The sequence below is a fragment of the Hoplias malabaricus genome, chromosome 9 (genome assembly GCF_029633855.1).
Source record: "Hoplias malabaricus isolate fHopMal1 chromosome 9, fHopMal1.hap1, whole genome shotgun sequence".
In the NCBI taxonomy this organism is placed as follows: domain Eukaryota; kingdom Metazoa; phylum Chordata; class Actinopteri; order Characiformes; family Erythrinidae; genus Hoplias; species Hoplias malabaricus.
This window is the reverse complement of record NC_089808.1, coordinates 508,395-520,000: the sequence shown is the minus strand read 5'-3', so window position 1 is coordinate 520,000 and position 11,606 is coordinate 508,395. Positions and strand designations below refer to the sequence as shown.

General features: G+C 47.0%; 1 protein-coding gene across 4 annotated transcripts in view; it reads left to right on the top strand.

Moving 5' to 3' along the window:
* nhsl2 (NHS-like 2) overlaps positions 1–11,606 on the top strand; it is a 95,130-nt gene that overhangs the window by 70,175 nt on the left and 13,349 nt on the right. For all 4 annotated transcript variants that reach the window (XM_066680730.1, XM_066680731.1, XM_066680728.1 and 1 more), the window contains one exon: positions 7,333–7,485. In XM_066680730.1, coding sequence (XP_066536827.1) covers positions 7,333–7,485 — 153 coding nt within the window. The remainder of the gene's footprint in view (positions 1–7,332; positions 7,486–11,606) is intronic.

Sequence of the window (11,606 nt, the reverse complement as noted above, 5' to 3'; positions counted from 1 at the left end):
AATGCTTTCGAGAGCAGTTTACAATCGGCGCACAGCAGAGACACGGGGCGCCAGTTCTTCAGTTCGGACAGGTCCCCCTTTTTCGGCAGCAGCGTCAGCACCGCCCTCCTGCAACTCAAAGGAAGCTTTCCATCACGTATGCTGCACCCGAGGACCTCCAGCACATCCTGGCCGATGACCGACCAGAAAGTCTTGTAGAACTCTACTGGTAGGCCATCAATGCCAGGAGCGCGACCATTCTCCATACCATTGAGGGCCTCATGCAGCTCTTCCAATGAGAGTTCAGCATCCAGCTGCGCCGCTGCCGATTGCGACAGTCTGGTCATATTCCTGAGGAACCTGTCCTCCACCTCCTGCGTCGCCGTGCGCTCGCTCTCATACAGCTTTGAGAAAAAGCTGACTGTTAGCTTGCGAATGTCAGCAGGATCATTAAGGAGATCCCCTGATTCTGATCGCACAGCGTGCATGTACCGCTTCTGTCCATTTCTACGCTCAAGACTAAAGAAGAACTTAGAAGGAGCATCCAGTTCATTCACGCACTGAAAGCGTGAGCGGACCAGCGCCCCCTGTGCTGTTATACCCAATAAATCAGCCAGAGCAGCCTTCTTTTTGTTGAGAGCTCTAATATGCTCTAAATCTCCTGTGGTCTCCGCAAGACCCTGGAGCCCCACTATTCCAATCTCCAGAGCTTTAAGTGACCTAGTAATGTCCCTCGTGACATTGAGAGTATACTGTTGACAGAATAATTTAACATTGGCTTTGGCTACGTCCCACCATTGCTGAACAGAGGTAAAATCATTTCTCTTTGCTCTAAAAACACCCCAGAAAAAGGTAAAAGACTCTTTAAAATTGGCATCTTCTAAAAGCGTGGTATTAAAATGCCAGTACGCACTCCGCGGCTTCACCTTTGTTTTTAAGATAGTTCCCTGGACCATAGAGTGGTCAGAGATTCCTACCGGGGCAATAAAACACCGTGTAAAAAGAGATCGTTGGTGTCTAAAACAATAAAAGCGGTCCAGTCTGGCCAGCGAGAGCATGTTATCTTTACTGTGGGCCCATGTGTACTGTCTTTGTTCATCATGGAAACTTCTCCAGACATCACACAACTCATGGGCCTCCAGCATCTCGCAAAGACGCTTCCGTGAAGCCGCGTGAGGTTCGCCATGATTCCGGTCTGTTCTGTGTGCTGTACAGTTAAAATCTCCACCCAAGACTAAAAACTCTGTGGAGTCACAACTTTTTAAAAGAGAGCTCAGTGCGTCTAAAAACAGTAACCTCTCAGCTCCTAGTGTTGGAGCATAGACGCAGATAAAAACAAAAGTGTCTTCTTCAAAGACAGCCCTCACTTTTAAAAGTCGCCCCTTTAAAACTTCCTCCACTGTATAAGAGACCGGAATAAAAGACTGTGAGAAAAGGAGTGCCACCCCACCGCTAAGGGATGAGTTGTGGCTGAGAATAGCGAGCCCACTCCACTCCTTCGCCCACTCAGCAGCATTTTCCACATCACTGTGGGTTTCCTGCACAAATACAACATCGATACGTTTGTGCTTAACCAGCTCATAAAACTTTGCCCTCTTCTCACAGTCCCTTGCCCCATTAATATTTAAGGTGGCGATTTGAAAACCTTCCATTAAAAAAGGTAAAAAAAAAAAAGAGGGGACAAAAACAATCAGAGATAAAAGTCCGTTCAGGAGTCGTCTTCACACTGCACTTTGTTCAGTTTGGTCAGTAACTTTTTTAGTCTAAACGTCTCCTGCTCCGTAAAAACCCCCTCCCTCCGCAAGTGTTTGACGTCCCGTATAAACTGTACACTGTCTGGGAAATGTTCCTCCACCCTCACACCCTTCTGTCCTTTAGTAACTCGCAAAAACTTTCTAATTTCTTCAACAGTGTACAGTTGAGGCCTGTTCTCTTCCTGGGAGCACACAGACCATCCCGAGTCAGAGAGAGAGCCCTCACTGTCCGAGTCTCTGTCGTCCACTGCCGTCACATCTTGTTTGGCCTGTTTTTTTCCCTTTCCCTGGCCCCTCTTCTTCCTCTTATGAGGAATTTTAAAAACGGACTCAACCTCCATAAGGTTTACTCCTCCAGCCTCCTGTTCTGCTTCTCGGGCTGGAGCCAGTTCAGAACAGCTGTGCTGCACCCCTCCGTCCCTCTCCTCCACGTAAACACCACCAGAGCCCCCCCCACAAGGCCCCGCCGAAGAGGGCCCCACCTCGGCCGACACGGCCTCGGCAGCCACCCTAACAGCAGGCCCCACCGAAGATGACCCTACCACAGCCGACGCGGCCCCAGCAGCCACCCCAGCAGCAGGCCCCGCCGAAGAGGGCTCCACCGCGTCCGACGCGGCCCCGGCAGTCACCCCAACCGCAGGCCCCGCTGAAGAGGCCTCCACCGCGGCCACCGCGGCCCCGGGAGACACCCCATCAGCAGGCCCCGCCGAAGAGGGCTCCACCACGGCCGACGCGGCCCCAGCTTCCACCCCAACAGCAGGCCCCGCCGAAGAGGGCCCCACCACGGCCGACCCGACCCCGGCAGCCACCCCCACAGAGGGCTCCGCCAAAGATGGCTCCACCACGGCCCCGGCAGCCACCCCAACAGAGGGCCCCACTGAAGAGGGCTCCACCACCGCCAGCGCGGCCCCAGCAGCCACCCCAGCAACGTCGGACCCTACGGAAGAGGTCTCCACCACGGCCAACGGGGCCCCGGCAGCCCCCCCAACAGCAGGCCCCGCTGATGAGTGCTCCACCACAACAGCGGACCCCACCGAAGAGGGCTCCACCACGGCCAACGCGGCCCCGGCAGCCCCCCTAACAGAGGTCCCCGCCGAAGAGCGCTTTGCTGCGGCCAACGCGGCCCCGGCAGCCACCCCAACAGAGGGCCCCCCTGAAAAAGGCTCCACCGTGGCCAGCACGTCCCCGGCAGCCACCCCAACAGCGGACCCCCCCGGTGGTGACATTTTACTGTTCGGGGTCCGTGCAGCCGGCCAAGCAGCAGTCGCAGGGGGGACGACCACCGCAGGCACAGCCACTACAGGCCCCGACCGCTCAGTACCCCCTGTCCCCTCAGTACCTGTATTAACTCGTCCAGGGCAGTCACGAATAAGATGTCCGACCTGTTTACACCCAAAAACACTTCATACTATTTTCAGTCGAAGCAAAAACTGTATAAACATAACCATCCACTTTAAACTTCAGGACTAAGTCCAAACTTTCAGCTCCTCCATTCAACACCATGAAAACAGATCTTCTGAAAGACACCAAGTGTTTAAGTAAGGGCGACTTACAGGTTATGGGGATCTTCTTGATCGGGGAGACGAGCTTCCCAAAGCGGGAAAGCTCCTGAGCGATGTGATCATCTTTAATGAAGGGAAGGACGTTGGACAAAATAATCCTTTTGGACGGGGTACTCAGGGGCAGCACAGGCGTGAACTGGTCATTAATAATTAACCCTTTTTCCACCAAAACAGCCGCGAAATGCTCGTTAACCAAAAACAAAACAAACGCGTTGCTCATTTTCGAGATGGAAACCATGTTCTCGTGGCCGACGACATCTACCGCCGCCGTACCACACTCTTCCATACTCGCCCGGCACTCCACCTTCACCGCGTGCCGGCGGGTCAGACTCTCACACAGCAGGGTGTGGGAGGACGCCATGCTTCCGCCAAACGCCGACAGCAGACTCCCCCACAGGCCCTAGCTCCACAAACACACTACCAAACACACCTCACACACTCACACTCACACAAACTTCAGAAAAATCTGAAAAAAACGCACACGCACAAAAAAATTGGCAAAAAAACGCCAACCGCTCTCAATCACAACGCTCCGCTCACTCCAACGCTCACGCTCGCGCATGCGCACAGAGAGAGAGAGAGAGAGAGAGAGAGAGAGAGAGGGAGAGGGAGAGAGAGAGAGAGAGAGGGAGGGAGAGAGAGAGAGAGAAAGGCAGAGAGAGAGAGAGAGAAAGAGAGAGAGAGAGAGGGAGGGAGAGAGAGAGAGAGGGAGGGAGAGGGAGAGAGAGAGAGAGGGAGGGAGAGGGAGAGAGAGAGAGAGAAAGGGAGAGAGAGAGAGAGCGCATGCATGTTTTCCTTCTTATGTGTTCATTTACTATCTCAGCTCCTCTTGAATAGTATGTGTGAAAATCTCTGCTGCACTTTCTTTCTATTTAGAATGTGTCTTATTTAGTGATTATTTTTACAGATGGAAAAGCCCAGTAAGACCAAAGCATCATTTTCAGTAAAGGTCTGTTTCCATCGCAACGACAGCAGAAATTACCAAAACAAAGAAACAGCTCATCTTTATATATAGCGTTAAAAATGTGCATGTTTCAAATGTGAGAAAACACAGTCATTTCACATATTTAACCCTTACATTAGTCTACTTTTCCCTATAAACTGTAATTATTGTGATTTGTTGATTAGCTCGATGGTATTTATTACATAAGGGCCTCACAGGTTAAGAGCTCATGACTAAATGATCTCTGGTGTGTCTCATGAGGCATTGATGGAATATTCTGATGCAAATAAATTCCAGGATGGCAGAATGTTTTCAGTTAGCTTGTTAACCTTAAGTAGATATTCTGACCGCGTGTGTGATTTCTCATGGATGGTCTGGTGCAGTGTTCAGTATTCACAGTGCTGAGACGCCTCCAGTAGTCTTATCATCTGTTGGAGTTGAATCTTTGAGAAATATTTGGACTTCTTTGTCCGCGAGAGAGAGACTGCTGAATACCATTTGAACTTGGCCGTTGCCCCTCACTAGGGTGTGTGAGTGAGTGTGTGTCTGTGTGCTGGAACTCATGCCCACAGGTCATCTTTGCATCTAATCCTTCAAACTCTGCACCTTGAAACCAGGCACAGTTACATAAGGAGAGAAACAGCATTATTAATTTCTCTTTGGAAAAGTAGTGCTGAAGTCTAATTAAGTGAACACAGCTAACCTCTCGGGGGCTTAGTGAGCAACTTCCTCCACTACCTCCACTCCCACCGCCACCACACACACACAGACACACACACACACACACACACACACACACACACACACACACACAGACACACACACAGACAGACACACACACACAGACACACAGACACAGACACACACACACACAGACACAGACACACACAGACACAGACACAGACACACACACACACACACAGACACACACACACACACACACGCAGACACACATACACACACAGACATGCACACGCACACACACATACACGCACACACACACAGACACGCACACGCACACAGACAGACACACACAGACATGCACACGCACACACACACGCACACGCACAGACACACGCACACACAAACAGACACCCGCACACACAGACACGCACACACACTTCTCTCTCCCTCTGTCTCATCATAACAAATACACTTTAACTCCCAGTGTTATCAATACTCTATATGTCCATAAGCATGTGTTTATGCAAACTCTCTTTAGAAGTTACAGTGGTGTTGGACAGTGCTCCAAGGAATAGTTCCACAACTCCACAGCCCGGTGCTGGGGGCCTTATAACGCTCTAAACCAACATTTGTCATTGGGTATGATATGTGTCTCAGGTCCAGAGCCTCTCATTGTGCTGACAGTACTTTGCTAGAGAAGATTGTACACGTTATGTGTGTGTTGACTCCTTAGAAATGGTGGGTATTTGAAGGCGTACAGTGTACAGTGTAAGGAGTACACAGGTAACATGTCTAACATGTCATTGAGGCTGTGGAGGTTTTGCACATTTATATAAAGAGTCTTGCGTCAGAATTTCAAACAATGTCAGAGTCTATATCATGACTCTCCTAATGGAATGGGGTTGACAGTGATTACCTGGGACAAGGGTGTGAGGCACACAGCAGATACAGGCTAATCGCTTATTTAGGTGTGAAGGGCATGGGAGGAGAATACTATTCCACAAGGCGGGAATACACCCTGGAGGGGGCGCCAGTCCTTCACAGGGCAACACAGACACACACACACAAATTCACTCACACACACACACACCTATGGACACTTTTGAGTCACCAATCCACCTACCAACGTGTTTTTAGACTGTGGGAGGAAACCGGAGCACCCGGAGGAAACCCACGCAGACACAGGGAGAACACACCACACTCCTCACAGACAGTCACCCGGAGGAAACCCACGCAGACACAGAAAGAACACACCACACTCCTCACAGACAGTCACCCGGAGGAAACCCACGCAGACACAGAGAGAACACACCACACTCCTCACAGACAGTCACCCGGAGGAAACCCACACAGACACAGAGAGAACACACCACACTCCTCACAGACAGTCACCCGGAGGAAACCCACGCAGACACAGAGAGAACACACCACACTCCTCACAGAGGGTCACCCGGAGGAAACCCACGCAGACACAGAGAGAACACACCACACTCCTCACAGACAGTCACCCGGAGCGGGAATCGAACCCACAACCCCCAGGTCCCTGGAGCTGTGTGACTGCGACACCTACCTGCTGCGCCACCGTGCCGCCCTATTCCACATATGTATTTGGATATTTAGTTTCTCTGAGGATTGATAACTTTGAACAGATGAAAATGAAGCAGTTGTTTCAATGTAACGTGCCACTGTTGTATTTTAATTCTAAGTCCATACACTAGGTTAATGTATATACAGTACTGGGTACTGAATTATTTGGACTGAAGTAATGTAGTCATCCACACAACAGGGGTTGCGGCGCTCTTAACTTTGTCGGTAAATGAATGTGGTGAAAATGGTTATTATAATGGTCTTTGAATAACACCTTTGATAAATAATTGTTTAAATGAAATGTGTAAGGAGAGTGTTCCAAGTCAAAACGATGTAAAAGATTCAAATCAGTCTCAACAGTGGACCCCAGTGCTGTTCCTGTGAATATTACAGTGCTCTGGCCTCTGTTTTTCTCTCTCTCCCGCTTCCTCGCAGATAAACACATCACGATCATGACAAATGAATTATTGTGATTAGAGTAAAGCAGGTCTTTGATTGTGAAGCTGCCCGTGTCGGATCTCACTACCTCTCCGCCAAAGCCCGACATTATCCTGCCTCTCGTCTGCTGATATTAGCTATGCAAATGTCATAAATTTATATTTATGTATCTCTCTCCCCTCCCTCTCATCCTCCCTCTCCCTCTCTTTTGCTATGTCCCTCCCTTTCTCTCTCTCTCTCTCGCTCTCTCTTTCTCTCTCTCTCACACACTCTCACTCACTCTCTCTTTTGCTGTCTCACACTATCTCTCCCTTTTACTTGTCTCTTGCTTCGTATCTTTGCATGTTTCTCTCTCTCTCTCTCTCTCTCTCTCTCTCTCTCCCAGCCACCACCAACTTGGACACAGAGAGCAAGCGAACGGCCCACTTCCAATCGTCATGGCAACAGCATGTGAATGTGTTCGGCTCGTGGAGTAGGCCGGAGTGCGTGCAGGAGCTGCACCAGGAGGCTCAGCTCAACCTCCAGAGCCTGCTGCAAGGTAGGAACGTCCAGCCGCAGGGTGTGTGTGTGTGTGTGTGGTTTCACAAGGGTTCTGTTGTTGATGGTAAGCTCCATCCCTCAGCTGAATCTGTTCACATTAGCCTGCATGTTTTCGGTCTGTCTCTGTATGCTCAAGGGTGCCGTGTCTTCTGTGTTCATTGGAGAAAATTGAAAATATCCCAGTTGGTCAGAGACAGTGTCCGTGTCGCTCTTTCACTGTGTAATCACTGTTCTCCTTCCTTTCTGCTTCTCTCTCTTTCTCCGTCTCTCCCTCCATCCTCCACATCTGTCACCCTCTTTCTCTGATGCCTACTCTTACACTTTTCTGTGATCAATCTGATTTACTTTGATTGGTGGGGAATATGTGCTCACTTCTCTGTTCATTTCGCTCTCACACTTCACTGAATGAAGGCATCAATGCAGATACTTCCTGACAGTCCTCGGTGTGTGTGTGTGTGTGTGTGTGTGTGTGTGCGCGCTGTGTGCATATGTGTGCACACTCCCTCCCTGCTTCCCTCTTTCCCTCTCTTCTTTCAGTCCATTCTTTCCTCTCCACTTATTAATGCATAATTGTGAAGGATGAGCAGATGTTATTCATGCTCTGCGTGTGTGTGTGCGTGTGTGCGTGAGAGAGAGACAGAGAGAGAGAGAGAGAGAGAGAGACTTAGTCTTACTGTGCTTGCTATCCCCAGTATCATATCAAAGGGCAGCTGTTGCTTAAGCGAGGAGTGGGTGGTCAGTTTGACTGTGTGCAGCAGAGGCCAGGTTGAGCATATGAAACATTTAATTCTGATTCATACAGCACTCTGCAACATTCAGAGACTAGTCCTCATTTATTTAGGACACTTCCTGTCAGTTTTTCTTAGAATTCAGCTTCCAAATTTCATTCTTAGAAGTGTGTTTACATTTTAAACTGTATGTGTCTCAGACTGGGGTTGTGAACTGACAGCAGACTCGCGGTGGAGGGGTAGATTTATAACACCTGTGGATTCATATTTTTCTTAATTTTAGGTGGTTTACCAGGCCTTTATATGAATAAGTCCTAGATATTTCACTCACTCACTCACACACACACACACACACACACACACACATGCATGGGTCTATTAGTTGTACTTAGCCACACTAACATGTCTTTAAATGTGTTTGTCCTAGTGTTGTTTCTCAGAGTTGTAGCAAAGACTTGGGCTTGTGCTGTTGACACTGTGTGTGTGTGTGTGTGTGTGTATGAAAAGTTGTTGTTCTTAAGTTATTACAGTGTAGATTAAATTATTATTATTTTATACATGTTTTTTCACCTGCGTTTGTATTGACAGCTAATTCTTAAAAGACTTTGATGTTCTTCTGTAACTAACTTGCTTAACATCATAGGTTTAATGCACTTAGGGCTGCACTGGCCACATTTCAAGCCTGAAATCTAACAACAGCTTTAAAACGGCAAGACACCCGTCAGTTTCAGAGCTGCACACACACTGTACTTAACTGAGAATGATGAGGATCCACTGTCAGACACCAGGGATTTAAAGGTCCTTTGATGAATCTCTCAATAAAACGAGTTATTTTTAGTAAATTTCATTGTATATTGTTTATTACTGAAGCGCACCTCAAGTATCATATACAGAAAACATGGCACTGTAGCCAGCACTATGAGTAATATCAATAACATAACATTAGCTCTGGAGGCTACACTAAACAGTGCCCCTGTGGATACAGTCAGCAAACCAACAAAGCAACAGCAATATCACGTTCATATCTCATTGGAACATGCACCACGTTTGCTCTCACAGGAAAACTTTGCTCTTGGAAATCGCATGAACTCCACATTCGCAGATTAGAAATAATGTTATTACATTTAGAAAGTAACATACAATCAAACAAAGGTTAGGAAATAACAGCCTATTATTCAATGAGGTAATGCACTTTAGTTGAGGATGAATATATCTCATGCTTGTGGTATGTTTTAAATGGATTTACATCACCTATTGTTTGTTTAACAGTAGGAAGGAACTGGCCGCTTAACAGAGTGTTTGATCCTATTTTACTGTGCGTGTTTGCACTGTATTATATCCCTCCAAATGCTCCCCTGTGTTTGCAGGTCATTAGTGGTGCACATAATGCTCTTGGGAAGAAAAATATTTGCTTCTGTTTACTTTTATTTGCAGAGAGTCTGATTTGAATGCACTTATAGTAGCACCCTGTCAGAGCTTATCCAGTGAGAGATCAAGGCAAGGTTCACAGTGGTTGCCAGGTTGAGGAAAACCCAACCCACGCAAAAGAGGGCGAGACGAGTTCAAGAATTTTAGACCATAATCAAGTTATTTACACAAAAACGCTGTATATGATTTCACTAAAATATCTCCCTATGCTGGCGAACATATAAAGTGAAGGAGCTGCTGCCATGTTTCCGATGTCTACCAGCTTCATATTTGACTATCGCTTTCTGTCTTAAATATTCCACAACATGAGGCTGATGTTATGATCCTCACCGATTTTTACCTTGCATTTTAGGAGGCAGAAGTTTGGTTCTTATTTTCCACCGTAACAGCTGAACCAGTTCAGGAGAAAATTAGACAGCGCTGCATCCGTCTTGTAGTCGTGCTGGGCTCTGAGCTGCCTCAGTTTTCCAAACACATCACCAATATTCCGTCTCATTTTACTCTGTCCCTGGTCATGGAAGGTTATAGAAGGATGGCAGGACTTTTTATGTCTAGTAAAAAGCAACGCTATTTGCTTGCTTGCTTCCAAAGTGGTTGGCAGCCCACTGTTCCAGTTGTGTGTGTGTTCATTGCCTCTCGTGTGTGAAGTATTGCTCACTAGTGTGTTTGTGTGTTCAATAACATGGATGGGTTAAATGCAGATATGACATTTCCCTAAGGGGATTATTAAAGGTGATTATTCTTCTTCTTTTTCTTTTTCTTCTTTTTCTTCTTCTTCTTCTTCTTCTTCTTCTTTTTCTTCTTTTTCTTCTTCTTTTTCTTTTTCTTTTTCTTCTTTTTCTTTTTCTTTTTCTTCTTCTTTTTCTTTTTCTTTTTCTTTTTCTTTTTCTTCTTTTTCTTCTTCTTCTTCTTCTTCTTCTCCTATTGTGTGTCATATCCAGCAACCCACGCTGGGGAAACTTAACTGTGATTGGACAATAACTAGGATCAAAAGACAAAACACAAATAGAGTTCTGCTCCAGTCCTCCAAGAAGAACACACTGGCTGTATCATTGCTGTCAGAGATGCCAGTGCTTAAACGTGGCATGTTTCCTCATTGTTTGATGACACATCATGGTCATTTTATGATTTAGTAATGTAAATTATATCACAGGTTGCTCCTCTAAGTATTTAAGCTGTATCTCTTTGTTGTATATCAGTATACAGATGATTACTATGGACATTTATGTCATTGTACTTAGGAAAAGATCAGAAAAACAAATTTACACAGACATATTAATGGAAACCAATGAGACTTTGCTGAAGCCAATAATAGGTTCTTTTCTATTGGCCGGATACCTGCTGTATTAAGCTCATATCAGTCGAATTAGCTGGATGGGACATCAAATAGTATGAATTTGTTCCAATCCTGTAACCAATCTGCAGTGAAATAGCACACACTCACTGTGTGAACAATGGATTTTTGTTCTTTCAGTAAATACTGAGAAACTTGTCTTTATTAGGTAGCATTTCGAGTTTAAGGAGCAAAACATATCAGTAGCTGATATTTAACTACTCATTCATTATTGTCTGTAACCATCATCCAGTCAATCACTGGGTGCAAGGTGCGAACACACCCTGGAGGGGGTGCACACACTCAGACATACACTCACACCTACGGACACTTATTATGATTTGGCAGTCAACCTACAAATGTGTTTTTGGACCCACGCAGACACAGTGAGAACACACCACACTCCTCACAGACAGTCATCCGGAGGAAACCCACGCAGACACAGGGAGAACACACCACACTCCTCACAGACAGTCATCCGGAGGAAACCCACGCAGACACATGGAGAACACACCACACTCCTCACAGACAGTCACCTGGAGGAAACCTACGCAGACACAGGGAGAACACACCACACTCCTCACAGACAGTCATCCGGAGGAAACCTACGCAGACACAGGGAGAACACAC